The 17,600-nt window shown below is 42.4% G+C and overlaps 1 protein-coding gene across 2 annotated transcripts in view; it reads right to left on the minus strand.

The window, feature by feature from the left end:
* The window catches only part of bicd1a (bicaudal D homolog 1a), a 366,450-nt gene that overhangs the window by 115,627 nt on the left and 233,223 nt on the right, over positions 1-17,600 (minus strand). For both annotated transcript variants that reach the window (XM_070901670.1, XM_070901669.1), the window contains exon 3: positions 1,241-1,393. In XM_070901670.1, coding sequence (XP_070757771.1) covers positions 1,241-1,393 — 153 coding nt within the window. The remainder of the gene's footprint in view (positions 1-1,240; positions 1,394-17,600) is intronic.

Raw genomic sequence — 17,600 nt, forward strand, 5'->3', positions numbered from 1 at the left:
AAAAATCTCCACCTTAAATATATTCAATGACTCAGCCTCTGGGGTTGAGAATTCCAAAGATTCATGACCCTCAGAAGAAATTCCTCCTCATCTCCATCTTAAATGGGCGACCCCTTATGATGAAACTATGTCCCCTAGGTCTAGATTCGCCCACGAGGGGAAACATCCTCTCTGCATCTACCCTGTCATGTTTTAGGTGGGGTGTGAATAAAATGGAAAGCTTCACTTTTCACAAGTAAGCTTCTTTTGGCTCCTGGATAGATTTTATTTATATAGAATATAGACATGTAGTGGTGAAATATTGCCACTTTAGTTGTCTTCATTTATACATAAAATATCCCTAAGTAACTTATTGGGGTTGTGGAGGCTACCATAAGCATGATCTAACATCTTTAAAGCAAAAAAAGGCAAGGAATGATTATCAAAAGATGGGTGCATATCTGTGCTTAGGAATTAAACCCTTTTCTCAGATATTCCCCCAGTTTGGGCAGTGTCAGGAACCACGCGTCAAGCTTCAGAGAAGAGCAATACTCCCCCTAATCTTGCCCCAGAAAGTTGCTGTCTATTCAACCACAAGGTCCTATGTATTGGAAGAAAAAATTGGAAACATACGTACTCAATGAATGGGAAGCGGCTGAAAGAAATCAGCCTCAATCCTTTCCATGTCCTGTCTGCAGAATCGGAACCCTATTGGCAAATAAATTGTTTAATGCTGAAGCTGTATAGTGCTCTCTACCTCGAAGATACTAAGTGCATATACCAGCTGCTAAAAATCCGTATTTTCTGTTTATAATTTTTGCTGAAGTTTAGATTATTCTTATTTTTTTAAACCCTTATCCTGTTGAATGCACAGAACAAATGCTGTGAATAGTACTTTAAGGATTAACAAATTGCACTCCTTTACAACTCCTTTATAAAAGTGTACCTCCAGTTCAATAGTTCACAGATTTTATATCCACTGGGGTCCAGGCAGTGTCTTTGTAAGTCCTGTGCACCTCTGACCTGCTGACTCCGCAATACGTAACAATTTACAGCAAGCAGGCTAAAAGTTCATTTAAAATAACACCAATGAACTGTGGAAAATACTTGACTACCCAATGCAAAATACATTCCCAAAAATTCACAGGAGAAACGGAAGTGCAGCTCCTTTTTAATTCTGATAATTAGTATGTGCTTGGATTTTTCTTACTCAGGTTGTCGGCAGCATCTAATGAATCCTTCATCATCCACACACACATACCTGATTTTGCTTGAGGGTCGAGACGAGCTTTTGCAGTGTGATGTTCTCCTCTTCTAGCTCAGTGTAATCCTGCAGGAGCCGTGTCTCACGGAACTTGTACTCTCTGATCTCGTCTTTCATCCGCACTCGCTGCAGCTCCAACATTTCATTACTCTTCGAAGAAAAAAAGAAAGATCAAGATGAGATGCTTCATTCAATGTAATGGGCTACTATCTGCCTGAGGGAGTGTGTGTTGATGAGCCCTGTGTTTGCTTTGGTGATGGCGAGACATCCTGGAGAACCAGGAATCATTTTTGTCACACAAAGTAACACAATAACATGATTTAATCCAGCTTATACTATTGCCTTATATCTATTAATAAATGCAGATAAGGTTTGTAAAACACTTTTCCCTAAAGTTGGTGCCACTTGAAAGAAGAGAAGTAGGAATGATTGTTATCTTATTCAGACCATTAACCTGAATTTATAAACTAGGTTCAAAATTCAATCTATTTTCTGTTACAATGAAGAAATTTCCCATCCGATAATGTGAGTTAAAAATTGAAGGAAGGAAAATGTATTCCTAGGGAATAACCTTTTGTCCTTGAGATGTATTCCTAGATAGTAATTTATCTAAATCTATGTTACAACTTCTGTATTATCATTTTTTAAGCTTTCAAATGTTCTCCCTTCCTGCTGGGACACAGACTGTGCCAAAGTGGTCATTTGTCATGTGCGAATCTAGACAGGCTATCCAACTCAGGGCTTCAGCACCATGTCCAATTCCTGTCCTTACCCATTGTCCACACATGTGAACTTAATAACAGAAGTCAATGGTTAGTAACCAGATGGAGCAGCACTGGGTTGATCATAGCATCCCTACCATTGCCCTAGCTGAGATCTGCAAACTCAGCTCAGATCTGGAATGAACCTGGGACCTTTCTGGTCAGTATGGTGTATTTACTCACTAAACCAGCAGAAGAGCTAGATCCTCTTTTCTCTGATCCGCAAACACTGACCTTTATACTGCAGAACAAGCAGCTTCACACTTCTGGTGCTATAGAAATGGCCATTCTTCACTGAAATTTTAAAATATTTAATTATAGTTTGAATTTTACCATAGGTTTGTTGGTTTTCTCACAGGACAATTTCTGTACTTCAACGCATCTCTGATTTGAACAGGATAGCATATACTAGTTTGTGTAGTTATCATGTGTGACAGCTATAAATTGGGTTCCCAGCTCTTCAGCTGGTTGCCCTCAGTTCCAATTGGGATTGTGTCAAATCCCCATGGAGCTCATTTCACTGAAGTCTGCCTGAGTCAAGCACAAATGAGTGGACACATTTTCAAAGACATAAAAAGAAATCTCTATGAGATGGTAAATACATGGAAAATTCCAGAAATTCAGACATTAATTGAATCCCTGGACAATAAAGAATTCTTTAGGAAGATTCACAGGGGAAAGGAAAGGTACTAAAATGTTATGGTGCATCAAAAGCTATTTCGTCTGAGGTCTCCATGGTGAAGATATAAGAATAGTATGCATTACTCTATTTATGACTCCACTGAATCCTCCAAGGCAGTTCAATGTTTCCTGGCACCATGACAAACTCATTTTGTGCTGTGGGTTCCTTGTTGAGGAGTGTTTGTTAGATAACAAATAAAGCTCATTGCAAAGGAGTTTGCTGTTAAATACTAACACACTGTCACACTAGAAGAACATGGGAGTACAGAATCTGTCTGCACAGGTCTGAAAAAGATGAAACAGCCTACTTTTACTGAGCTAGGTAATTATTATTTTTTAAATTCACAAACATATAAAGAACTTGCATTTAAATAACATCTGTCCAACAATTAGAAGGACAATGGCAGCAGGCATGTGAGAACACCATCACTTCCAAGTTGCATACCTTCCTGACTTGGACATATTCCTTCATCGTCGCTGGGTCAAAATCCTGCAACTCCCTACCCAAGAGAACTGTGGGAGTACATCACATGGACTGCAGTGGTTCAAAGCGGCAGCTCACTACCACCTTCCGACATGCAACTAGGGATGGCCAACAAATGCTGGCCTTTCTAGCAATACCTGCAACCTGAGAATGAATTTTAAAAAAAAGATGGAGCCAGAAGCATTGGCTTCAAGGACTTCAGCTTCACTGAGACAACTGTTACAATTGGAACCTTAAAGGTTAGATGTAACATCTCACTGATCCACTTCACAATGTGACACTCAGGAAGTACCATGTAGGAGTAAGAGGTTTGGTTCTCGAGTATGCAGGGTTTTAAGTACATGCACTGGACAGATTGTTAATGAAACAGAAGTAGTTAAATTGATGGGCATGCTTGTGCCTTTTTATGTTGGAGTTTCTGGACTTCTCTTTCTTTGATAATTATGTTTGGGATGTATTTTTCCCTGAAAGATTCTATGATTTATTGGCTGTGTGGATCATGATCAGCACAAAATGATGGTTTGCGCTGAAGACTTGCCTAACATTAGAGAGAGGAGTTATTGCAATGGATTATCAGGTGCCCCCTCATCTCTCTCATGGCAACCTCTGAATGCTCCAGAGTCAGAGGGCCTAGTACTTCTCATCTCACCAGAGCATTGAGGACACATTAAAATTAACCTTCTAGAATAGGAAAAGGAGGTAGGCAATGGAATCTTAGTTTACAGCTTGTGGCACAGCAATCAGATTAGACTTACCTTAATGCTGAATTACTGGTAACATTACATTCTAACCTATTGAACAAGGTAGCAGATCTTAATTTAAAAAAGGCTGTCTCTGAGAAAATATGTTTGACATGAGGAAAGGACAACAGAACTGACAACTGGGTCACCAATCCATTGCATTCAATTGCTCCAAATGAATCCCAAAGATGCAAGACTGCAGGAATGTAAATTCTCCTGTGTTCAATCTTCTACGCTCCCTTAAGTTATCCTCACACTTATCCACAAACAGCTGCCATCAGAGGAACATAGGAACAGGAGTAGACCATCGATCCCCTTGAGCCTGTCCCGCCATTCAATGAGATCATGGCTGATCTGCGATCTAACTCCATATACCCATCTTTGGCCCACATCCCTTAATACCTTTGGTTAACAAAAAGCTATCAACCTCTGATTTAAAATTAACAACTGATCTAGCATCAATTGCTGTTTGCGGAAGTGTGTTCCAAACTACTACCACGCTTTGTGTATAGAAGAGTTTCTTAATTTGACTCATGAAATATCTGGCTCTAATTTTTACACTATGCCCCTTAGTCTGAGAATTCCCAACCAGTGGAAATAGTTTCTCTCTATCTACCCTATCTGTTCCCCTTATAGCTTGAAAACTTCAATCAGATCATAAGAACATAAGAAATAGGAGCAAGAGTAGGCCATACGGCCCCTTGAGCCTGCTCCACCATTCAATTAGATCATGGCTGAACTGATCATGGACTCAGCTCCACCTTCTTGTCAGCTCCCTATAACCCCTTATCGTTTAAGAAACTGTCTATTTCTGTCTTAAATTTATTCAATGTCCCAACTTCCACAGTTCTCTGAGGCAGCGAATTCCACAGATTTACAACCATCTGAGAAGAAATTTCTCCTTACCTCAGTTTTAAATGGGCGGCCCCTTATTCTAAGATCTTGCCCTCTTGTTCTAGTTTCCCCCATCAGTGGAAACATCCTCTCTGCATCCACCTTGTCAAGCCCCCTCATAATCTGATACGTTGCGATAAGATCACCTCTCATTCTTCTGAATTCCAATGAGTAGAGGCCCAACCTACTCAATCTTTCATCATAAGTCAAACCCCTCATCCCCAGAATCAACCTAATGAACATTCTCTGAACTGCCTCCAAAACAAATATATCCTTTCGTAAATATGGAAATCAAAACTGCACACAGTATTCCAGGTGTGGCCTCACCAATACCTTTTATAGCTGTAGCAAGATTTTCCTGCTTTTATACTCCATCCCCTTTGCAATATTGAGACCATTGGCCTTCCTGATCACTTGCTGTACCTGCATACTATCCTTTTGTGTTTCATGCACAAGGTCCCACTTTGCAATCTTTCTCCATTTAAATAATAACTTGCTCTTTGATATTTCCTGCCAAAGTGCATGACCTCACACTTTCCAACATTATACTCCATCTGCCAAATTTTTGCCCACTCACTTAGCCTGTCTGTCTTTTTGCAGATTTTGTGTGTCCTCCTCACATATTGTTTTTCCTCCCAGCATTGTATCATCAGCAAACTTGGCTACAGTACACTCTGTCCCTTCTTCCAAGTCGTTAATATAGATTGTAAATAGTTGGGGTCCCAGCACTAATCCCTGTGGCACCCCACTACTTACTGGTTGCCAACCAGAGAATGAACCATTTATCCCTACTCTCTGTTCTCTGTTAGTTAGCCAATCCTCTATCCATGCTGATATATATTACCCCCAACCCAGTGAACTTTTATCTTGTGCAGTAACCTTTTGTGTGGCACCTTGTCAAATGCCTTCTGGAAGTCCAGATACACCACATCCAATGGTTCCCCTTTATCCACCTGTTTGTTACATCCTCAAAGAATTCCAGCAAATGTGTCAAACATGACTTCCCCTTCATAAATCCATGCCGACTCTGCCTGACCCTTAATCACCTAAATTCTAGAGAATGCAATCCTAATTTGTGTAATCTCTCCTTGTAACTTAACCCTTGAAGTCCTGGTATCATTCTGGTAAACCTACGCTGCACTCCCTTCAAAGCCAATATATTCTTCCCAAGGTGTGGTACCCAGAACTGCTCACAGTACTCCAGGTGTGGTCTAACCAGAGTTTTGGATAGCTGCAGCATAACTTCTACCCCTTGCATTCTAGTCCTCTAGATATAAAGGCCAGCATTCCATTAGCTTTTTAAATTATTTTCTCTACCTGTTCATAACATTTTAATGATTTATGTACCTGGACCCCCAAGTCTCTTTGGACCTCTACTGTTTTTAGCTTGTCACCATTTAGAAAATATCCTTTTCTATCCTCTTTAGGTCCAAAGTGGATTACCTCACATTTACCTACATTGAAATCCATTTGCCGCAGTTTTAACTTTCACTTTAATCTGTTGATATTCCTTTGTAATTTTATGTTTTCATCTACACTGCCGCCTATCTTTGTGCCATCGGCAAATTTGGATATATGACTTTCTATGCCATCATCTAAGTCATTAATAAATACTGTGAATAGTTGAGGCTCCAACACAGATCCCTGTGGGACACCACTAGTCACTTCCTGCCAATTAGAGTGCCTGCCCATTATCGCTACTGTCTCCTGCCGCTCAGCCAATTTCCTAACCAGGTGAACAATTTGCCCTCAATTCTACGTTAGTTAACAGTCTCTTACGTGGGACTTTATCAAATGCCTTCTGGAAGTCGAGATAAATAAATAGACATTCCCCCATCCACTAATCCACTACTTTAGTCACCTCCTCAAAAAATTCAATCAAGTTGGTCAGGCATGACCTACCCTTTCACAAATCCATGCTGGCTCTCTCTGATCGACTTAAAATTTTTGAGACGTTCAGTCACCCTATCCCTAATTATAGACTGTAGCTATTTCCCCAAAACAGATGTTAGGCTAACTGGTCTATAATTCCCTGGTATACCTCTCTCACCATTCTTAAATAGTGGTGTGACATACACAATTTGCCAATCTAAAGGAACGGTTCATGAATCGAGAGAACTTTGGAAGATTATAGTTGGGGCATCTGCAATGTGCTCACCTACTTCCTTTAAAACCCTGGGATGGAAACCATCTAGTCCTGGGGATTTGTCACTCTTCAGTGCCATTATTTTCTTCATTACTGTTATTTTACTTATGTTCATTTTGTTGAGTCCCTATACCTGATTTAATATTAATTTCCTTGGGATGTCTGGCATGCTATCCTCTTGCTCTACTATAAATACTGATGCAAAATAATTATTCAATATGCCCGCCATTTCCTTATCATTGACAATATCACCGCTTTCAGTTTTTAAGGGGCCAACATTACTTCTGACTACCCTCTTTTCCTAATGTAATTATAAAAATTCTGTGTGTTCATTTTGATATCCCTTGCAAGTTTCTTTTCATACTCCCTTTTTGTAGCTCTTACTATCTGTTTTATGACCCTTTGCTGTTCTTTGTATCTTTCCCATTCACTAGGATCTGTGCTATTTTTTGCAACTTTGTATGCTTTTTCCTTGAGTTTTATGTTGTCCCTTACCTCTTTAGTTGTCCATGACTGTTTTCTTTGGCAAGTAGAGCTCTTGGCCCTCAGGGTATAAATTGGTTTTGTATCACCTTAAATTCTTTTTTGAACATCTCCCTCTGATCTTCTGTCATTTTACCCATTATCAGATTTGTCCAGCTTACTGTGGATAGTCTCGGGCTCATCCCATTGAGTCAGCCTTACCCAAATCTAGAATCTTCGTAGCTGTTTCGCATTTCTCCCTTACAAACGCTGCATTGAACTCGATCATGTTATGATCACTATTGGATAAATATTACATTGAAACATAGAAACATAGAAAATAGGTGCAGGAGTAGGCCATTCAGCCCTTCTAGCCTGCACCACCATTCAATGAGTTCATGGCTGAACATGCAACTTCAGTACCCCATTCCTGCTTTCTCGCCATACCCCTTGATCCCCCTAGTAGTAAGGACTTCATCTAACTCCTTTTTGAATATATTTAGTGAATTGGCCTCAACAACTTTCTGTGGTAGAGAATTCCACAGGTTCACCACTCTCTGGGTGAAGAAGTTTCTCCTCATCTCGGTTAACTAAATCTGGCTTATTACTCATGACTAAATCTAATATGGCCTGCCCCCTTCTTGCTTCTAGGACATGTTGTGAAAAACTATCTCGGACACACTTAAAAAATTCACTACCTTTCTGACAGGTGCTAGTCTGTTTATCCCAATCTATGTGAAAGTTAAAATCCCTCATTAACACTACTCTGCCTTTACTATACGCTTGTCTAATCTCTGTATTTATACAATCTAGCACTTCACAGCTGCTACCAGGGCCCACTAGAGTCTTTAAGCCTTTCCTATTTCTTAATACTACCCATAAAATCTCCACTGCATGCGTATCGCTCATTCTATCCTTTCATCATAATCCCTAATCACTAAGGCTACTCCTCCCTCTCTGCCATTTCCCTATCTTTCCTTTAGACATTATAACCTGGTATATTTAGTTCCCAGCCCTGACCAGTCCTGCCTTTTACATAGTACTTCTTCACTGATGGGTTCTTTTGATCACTGTTTCATATCTGCTTCTTGTAGAACATTCTAGCACAAAACTGCAAAATGTCCCATCTTGTTTGTCAACATAGATCCATTTTCACAAGAATTGCCAAATCCAGGTTGCACTCGCCTGTGGCATGTGTGAGGCTGCCCTCCTCTTCATTTCAGTATTATCCCAGGGCATGGAATATATGTGTAGGAAGCCGGGCCAGCAGCCATTTTGTTGGGAGTTGCAAAATCTGGCTATTCAGTGACTCTTAAAACACTGCTCCTCATCAGAAGTGTCTTAGGCTTTCTGCATTGTCCTGTAGGAGTGCACTAGCTGAGAGGTTATATGCCACTCCGTTGTTCACAAAATATGCACAACAAAGGAAACGAGAAGATGCGCTCATTTAGTAATAATTCTTTGGAGCTCCTGTTGTAGTCAGTGCAGCTAACCATCTATCCCCAGTTCATGGGGGCAGCTTGACCTGTCCTTTCTCTTTATGCCAGCACTGCCTTCCTCCTCCCAGTTTCTACTGCCACCTTTCATCTCCCTCCCTCCTCTTAGTTTATGGTGATACTTTTCAGTCCCCCCGGCACCTCCTTCCCCCCCCGCCATTCAGTTCATACTGGTAATCTTGACACCTCAAGAATTCCTGCCCACAGCAGCATTTCATTCCCAGAGTAACAGGGGGCCAGAGTGGACAGTAGTACTGGGAGGCAAAAGGGAGAGCAGGAGTTAATTTTCAACACCCAAGTAGTCAAAAAGTGTATGCAAGTACGTACGTACACTGAACACCTAGTTATGCCTATGATCTGTACCAGTGAAGTAACTGATCTTATTCTAATTAACATTAGTTAATCACAGTTAACTCTCAAATTAAACATAAGGTTGCAAGTTCTGGCTAGCGTGGTTTTAACAGGCCATTCCTCTGATGATCTTATCGCCTATGTTATAAACCGCTGGAATTCTGCTCTTGAACACTCTGGTGAATCATCCATCATTGGATTAGAAATCTTCAAAGCTTTTGACAGGTTATGACATTGTGCACTTTTAAACAAATTGATATCATATACCTTCCCAACAATTGGGTGCAGAGGTATAATGGGTGAGGCTATGAAGGAATTTTTAAACAAGAACAAGCATTTTAAATGAGTATATTGAGAGATAGGGAGGCAATGAGTTTCATAGGAATGATGGGTGAGCGGGACAGGATGCAGGTGGCAGAGTTTTGGGCAAGTTGGGTTGTATAGAGAGAGGACTGTGGGAGGCTGGCAAAGAGAGCTTTCGAGAACTTGAGTCAAGGTATCAAAAGCGTAAATAAGGATTTCAGTGGTGGAGGGGATTAGATAGGAGCAAAGGCAGGTGGAAGTATGCTGTCTTGGTGACAGACTGTGGAGTTTGAATTTCAGCTCGGGTTTGAACAGGTTGCCAAGGTTGCGTATGGTTTGGTTTATCCTGAGTAAGCAGCTGTGGAGGGAGTTGGAGTGGGGAGTAAAGAATTTGAGATTTTGGCTAGAACACAGAAGATGGCTTTGGTTTTCCAAATGATAAATGTGCAACTGGAGAAAGTTCTGGTTCATCCACTGATGTCAAATAGTGTGCCTGAAACACAGTAGTGGTTGTGGAATTGAGAGTAGTGGTGGTGAGGTAAACCCAGGTATTGACAAACACATGGAAAATTACCCCATGTCACCAGATAACGGGGATCATTTTTAACTTTGGTGGGTGTGGGAAACTGGCAGTAACAGACTGGCCACTCGTTAAACACACAGCATGATTTTCCTTTCCATTGACTTCAGTGACAATTGATGTTCTTTGAACTCTGCCACACCCAAGTCAAAGATGTTTTAAAAAAATTAAGATTAAATCATATTGAATGTTCATTGCGGCTTTTTTTTAAAAAGTGCAGAAATTATTCTTGGCAAAGAAAGGCCAGTATAACAGGAAATGCTTGTTATTATGAATATGGGGAACTGCACAACCACACTGCAGGCTTGCACTGTTTCTAGGAGACTAATGGCTGCTTCAGAGATAACAGCAAGAGCAAATTATCAGAGTGTCTGGAAGGATCTACCGTGATTGGTCGAGGAATAAACTGACTGCAGCTATTGAATGCACTGAAAGAGATTGGACTGTCACTGGTTTTTGAATGCGATGCTTTTTTGAATAAAAGACCTGGGGCCAGACTTTCGGCTTCATTGTTGGCGATTTTCTTGGCGGTCCAGCTGTTTTTCCGCCCGGCGAGAGTTTCCACTTCAATTTTTTCCTTGGCATCGCCCACATCTGAAGTCGGCCGCCGGGACCAATCCACCCACGTGCAACGCCAAGAACAACTACCAGGGCGTACGCTTGGCCAAAACTGCCGACGTCCAGATCGCCGAGAGACCCGCCCTGTAAAAGCTGCTTAAACAGGGCGGTAAGGGGAGACCCTGCAAAGAAAGCCAAGTTAAAGGTTCTTCATTTTTTTAAATTTTAAAATGGCGATTAGGTTTAAAACTGTCTTGGGAATGCTTTGTATGTTTTTTTTTAGTGAAAATTTAAAAAAAAAGTTTTCCCCCCCCTAGGCCCAACCGCAGCATCGGACTAAACTTTAGTACTTACCCTCCATTCCGGTAACGACCGCCCATGTTGCTAATTTTCCACTTACCCGCCGAGAAAACTGCTGACAATGAATATGCAACACCCATTTTCTCGCCGGGCGATTAGTTTTATTTACTTTAAACATTAAAATGGAAATTCTCGACGAATGTTAGCGGTTCTTCTCAGCGGGCAATCGGGCGTGGAGGGCCTTTAGGAGAAGTCTGGCCCTAAGATTGCCACATCTCGGGCATGTTAGACCAATCTCCATGAACCCTGAAACAATTTATTCCACAGAGACCAATTTGGACAGACTTCAATTGCCTTGCTATGGTGATTGAAGCAAAGTGTTGGAGCGAGTGAATACGACACGATTGGATGGTACACCTGCAGGCTGAGGCTCTTCTCAACTTTGCCCTGGTTTTTGCGCAGTGATAATGGGCCAGATTTTGCAGCGTGGCATCTCGTGGTGTGCCCCATTAGTTAGACTTACAATTGCATGTTTAGGCTTTTTCATTTTTGGCCCAAAAATTGCTGGAAGTGCGAGCCGATTACGGAGCAGTGAGGTCAACAGGGAATCTGGGACCTTGGTGACCAATGGGACAAACAGTGCATCTCCTTAACCAATGAGATTTAAGGATTGAGAAATAAAGAGAAGAAAGACAGTGTACGGGTACAGTAGCATAGTGGTTATGTTTCTAGACTAGTAATCCAGAGGCCTGGACGAATGATCCAGAGACATGAGTTCAAATCCCACCAGCTAGGGAATTTAAATTCAGTTACTTAAATAGATCTGGAATAAAATGCTAGCATCAGCAATGGCGACCATGAAACTATCAGATTATCGTTAAAACCCATCTGGTTCATTAATGTCCTTCAGGGAAGGAAATCTGCCGTCCTTACATAGTCTGGCCTACATGTGACTCCAGACCCACAGCTATGTGGTTGACTCTTAACTGCCACTCCGCTGTACCAAACCACCACAAAAGAAATACTAAGAATAAAACTGGATGGATGACCTGGCATCGACGTAAGCACCGGACACGTCAAAGGCAAACCCAGCCCAGTCGGCCCTGCAAAGTTCTCCACAGTAACATCTGGGGCTTTATGCCAAAATTGGGAGAGCTGTCCCACAGACTAGTCAAGCAACTGTCTGCCAGAGTCATACTCACAGAATCATACCTTTCAGCTAATGTCCCAAACTCCTCCATCACCATCTCTGGGTATGTCCTGTCTCACCAGCAGGACAGACCCACCCGAGGTGGCGGCACAGTGGTATACAGTCGGGAGGGAGTGGCCCTGGGAGTCCTCAACATTGACTCCAGAACCCATGAAGTCTCATGGCATCAGTCAAACATGGGCAAGGAAAGATTGGCTCGGTAGCACCACTACTGACCAAGCTGGCAGAGTCCTAAAGGACATAGCTGCCAGACTGGGCCTGCCGCAAGTGGTGAGAGAATCAACACGAGGGAAAAACCTACTTGACCTCAACCTCACCCATCTACCTGTTGCAGATGCATCTGTCCATGACCGTATTGGGAGCAGTGACCACTGCACAGTCCTTGTGGAGACGAAGTACACCTTGACACTGAGGACACCATCATGTTGTGTGGCACTACCACCGTGCTGACTGGGATAGATTTAGAACAGATCTAGCAGCTCAAAACTGGGCATCCATGGAGGTGCTGTAGGACATCGGCGGCAGCAGAATTATATTCCACCACAATCTGTAACCTAATGGCCCTGCATATTGCTCACTCTGCCATTACCATCAAGCCAGGGGACCAAGAGCATGTCAGGCGAAGCACCCGACATACCTGAAAATGAGGTGCCAATTGGTGAAGCTACAACAAAGGACTAAATGCATGCTAAGCAGCAGAAGCTGCATGCTATAGACAGAGCAAAGCAATCCCATAATCAACGGATCAGATCAAAGATCTGAAGTCCTGCCACATCCAGTATTGAATGGCAGAATGGCAGGCAGTGACTAGTGGGGTACCACAAGGTTCTGTGCTGGGGCCCCAGCTGTTTACACTGTACATTAATGATTTAGACGAGGGGATTAAATGTAGTATCTCCAAATTTGCGGATGACACTAAGTTGGGTGGCAGTGTGAGCTGCGAGGAGGATGCTATGAGGCTGCAGAGTGAATTGGATAGGTTAGGTAAGTGGGCAAATGCATGGCAGATGAAGTATAATGTGGATAAATGTGAGGTTATCCACTTTGGTGGTAAAAACAGAGAGACAGACTATTATCTGAGTGGTGACAGATTAGGAAAAGGGGAGATGCAACGAGACCTAGGTGTCATGGTACATCAGTCATTGAAGGTTGGCATGCAGGTACAGCAGGCGGTTAAGAAAGCAAATGGCATGTTGGCCTTCATAGCGAGGGGATTTGAGTACAGGGGCAGGGAGGCATTGCTACAGTTGTACAGGGCCTTGGTGAGGCCACACCTGGAGTATTGTGTACAGTTTTGGTCTCCTAACTTGAGGAAGGACATTTTTGCTATTGAGGGAGTGCAGCGAAGGTTAACCAGACTGATTCCCGGGATGGCGGGACTGACCTAGCAAGAAAGACTGGATCAACTGGGCTTGTATTCACTGGAGTTCAGAAGAATGAGAGAGGACCTCATAGAAACGTTTAAAATTCTGATGGGTTCAGACAGGTTAGATGCAGGAAGAATGTTCCCAATGTTGGGGAAGTCCAGAACCAGGGGTCACAATCTAAGGATAAGGGGTAAGCTATTTAGGACCGAGATGAGGAGAAATTTCTTCACCCAGAGAGTGGTGAACCTGTGGAATCCTTTACCACAGAAAGTTGTTGAGGCCAATTCACTAAATATATTCAAAAAGGAGTTAGATGAAGTCCTTACTACTAGGGGGATCAAGGGGTATGGCGAGAAAGCAGGAATGGGGTACTGAAGTTGCATGTTCAGCCATGAACTCATTGAATGGCGGTGCAGGCTAGAAGGGCTGAATGGCCTACTCCTGCACCTATTTTCTATGTTTCTATCTATGTTTCTATGAATGCTGGCAGACGATTAAACAACTAATGGGAGGAGGATGTACCATGAACATCCCCATCCTCAATGATGGCGGAGCCCAGTAAGTGAGTCCAAAAGACAAGGCTGAAGCTTTGTAACCATCTTCAGCCAGAAGTGCTGAGTGGCTGCTCCATCTTGGCCTGCTCCAGAGGTCCCTACCCTCACAGAAGCCAGTCTTCAGCCAATTTGATTCATTTCACGTCATATCAAGAAACGGCTGAGTGCACTGGATACAAAGGCTATGGCCTCGACAACATCAACTTGCATTAATATAGCGCCATTAACATAAAATGTCCCTTGGCATTTCACAAGAGGGTTATAAGACAAAAAATTGACACCGAGTCACGTAAGAAATTAGGACAGATGACCAAAAACTTGATCAAAGAGGTAGGTTTTGAGGAGCATCTTAAAAGGAGGAAAGAGAGGTAGAGAGGCGAAGAGGTTTAGGGAGAAAGTTCCAGTGCCTAGGCAGTTGAAGGCACAGCCACCGATGTTTGATCGATTATAATCAGGGATGCTCAAGAGGGCAGAATTAGAGGAGCGCAGATATCGTTGGGGGGTGGGGGGGGCGGGGGTTGCTGGTTGTGGGGCAGAAGAAGATTACATTAATAGGAAGGGGCAAGACCATGGAGGGATTTTAAAACATCCCGGCTGTCGTGCTGAAGATTTGTGCTCGAGAACGAGCCGTGCCTCTAGCCAAGCTGTTCCAGTACAGCTACAACACTGTCATCTACCCGACAATGTGGAAAACTGCCCAGGTATGTCCTGTCCACAAAAAGCAGGACAAATACAATCCGGCCAATTACCGTCCCTTCACCACACGAATTGCAGCAGTTCAAGAGGGAAGAGGGAAGCTCACCATCACCTTCTCAAGGGCAATTAGGAATGGGCTATAAATGCTGGCCTTGCCTGTGATGTCCACATCCCAGGAACTAATTTTTAAAAAGTAGGTGGGTGAATTCAATGGCAAATTAGGTACAGAAAAAAAAAGAAAGATTGGATTAAGAAGCAAGGAAAGAGAGAAAGAGAAAGGAAAAGTAATTAAAAAAAATTCTGTTAAAATTTGAAATTAAAAATCAGCGAAAAAAATTATACGCTCAATCAGCAGCAATGCGATGGAAGGCGTCGTCAACAGTGGTATCAAGCTACACTTACTCACCAATAACTTTCTCACTGATGCACAATTTGGATTCTACCAGAACCATTCTGCACCAGACCTTATTACAGCCTTAGTCCAAATATGGCCCAAAGAGCTGAATTCCAGAAATGAGGTGGGAGTGACTGCTCGATATCAAGGCAGCATTTGACCGAGTATGGCAACAGGGAGCCCTAGTAATGAGAATCAGGGGTTAAACTCTCCACTGACTGGTCATACCTAGCACAAAGGAAGATGGCCATGGTTGTTGAAGGCCAATCATCTCAGCCTCAGGACATCATTGCAAGAGTTCCTCAGGGCAGTGTCCTAGACCCAACCATCTCGCTGATGATTGCACAGAGTTCTGTTTCAATCTCAACTCCTCAGATAATGAAAAATCCATGTCCGCATGCAGCAAGACCTAGATGACATTCAGGCTTAGGCTGATAAGTGGCAAGTAACATTCGTGCCACACAAGTGCCAGGTAATGGCCATCTCCAACAAGAGAGAGTCTAATCACCAGCCCTTGACATTCAACGGCATTACCATTGCCAAATCCCCCACCGTCAACATCTTGGGGGTGACCATTGACCAGAAACTTAACTGGACCAGCCACATAAATACTGTGACTACAAGAGCAGGTCAGAGGCTGGGTATTCTGTGGCAAGTATCTCACCTTCTGACTGCTCATCCTGACTTTGAAATATATCGCCATTCCTTCATTGTCGCTGGGTTAAAATCTTGGAACTCCCTCCCTAATAGCACTGTGGGAGTACCTTCACCATACGGACTGCAGTGGTTCAAGAAGGCAGCTCACCACCACTTCTCGAGGGTAATTAGGGATGGGCAATAAATGCTGGCCCTGCCAATGATGCCCATATCCCAGGAACGAATACAAAAAAGTAGAGGGGTGAAATCAATGCCAAGTTAGGTACAGAAAAATAAATAAAGATTGGATTAAGAAAGCAAGGCAAGAGAGACAGAAAGGAAAATTAAAAAAGGTAAGAAGTTAAAATATGAAATTAATATTACCAAAAATAATTCACAACCTGAAGGGATGAGACTCCACACTTAGAATGGTTTACTTTCTGGGCAAGGGAGATTGATTGGCAGTCATTAATAATTATCATGTCATTAAAATGGTAGTACGCTGATAATGACCAGACTTGGCTTTCTGTGGTGAGTTTAATGAGCAATTTCTGTGCAAATGCAGCAACTTCATGAAAATAACCATTTTCGCAAAGCTCATGGCCAAGGGCTGCAACCGGTCCAGCAATTGGTGGCGATTCACAATTCACAGGGTATCTCTTCCTTGCCACAAGTTGCTGGCCAATTTTTGCGTAACAATGGAGAGAGTCGTTCAAACATTACTTTTCATCAAAATCTGGCCTGATAAGTTTTACCAAGCCTGAAAATTGCAATATCAGACTTTGAGGACTCAGTGCAGAGCGACAAAGGAAAGGTCCTGGCTATATTTCGTGTTCCCCTGCATTGACGGAAAACTTCACATTCTGCCTGTATATTGGGTCCCACCGGCTGCTAGCCTCCATACACAGGAACATTTTGTCAAGCAGCAAAGGTGATCTTGCATCGGCTCTTTGAAAGGGTTGGTGGATGGTGGTGGAGGGAGTGACCTCAGCTCATTCAAGAGCTGTGAGCAGCATTAGAACTCACAACTGATGATAACCTGTCAGCAGAATCTATCTTTTAGATTGAAGCTATTTAACCACAATATTCGATTTTTGGTTCCGTTTGATTGGAGATGGAAATCTAAAATGAACCATTTTGCTAACCAGACTACCATCTGGCCCATATCATGTTGTTACAATGATATAGGGTGCGTTTTAGTGACTATGTAAATCTGCATTAATGATGACTATGCAGGAATCTATTATTACCCAAGGTACTTTGCACTAGCTGGTATTCAGGAATATGGTTTGCAAGCCAGAAATTCCTGTCCACAACTAGAAGCCAGTAGAAGGAAGATTGAATTGTAAATTTCTCATCTATTATTAATTAACACGTTAAGCATCCAGTGTGTGCGTATAGTGTGCATCACACTTTAAATTTAGCACAAAAATATCAGTCGCACTTTCTGGTGTGATTCTTGGAACATTTCAGGCAATCAAAACAAGTGCATGTTCATATCTGAAACATTTTCCCTCACACACATCCCTCCTGAAAACGTTTCTACCTTTGACTCACTGTGAAGAACTGTGAGAACAGAAGATTTTAAAATATTCTGAAATCAAGTACATCTTTATTGTAAAACCTCAATTGATATTCCTGCCGACAGCTTTCAGTCTTAAGTATGGGTATGTATTGCACCTTTGGAGAAAACATAATTCCCTCTGTCTCCTCCCCTACCCTTCCAAGGAGGAGATGGAAAGTC

This window comes from Pristiophorus japonicus, chromosome 15 (genome assembly GCF_044704955.1).
Source record: "Pristiophorus japonicus isolate sPriJap1 chromosome 15, sPriJap1.hap1, whole genome shotgun sequence".
Classification (NCBI taxonomy): Eukaryota; Metazoa; Chordata; class Chondrichthyes; family Pristiophoridae; genus Pristiophorus; species Pristiophorus japonicus.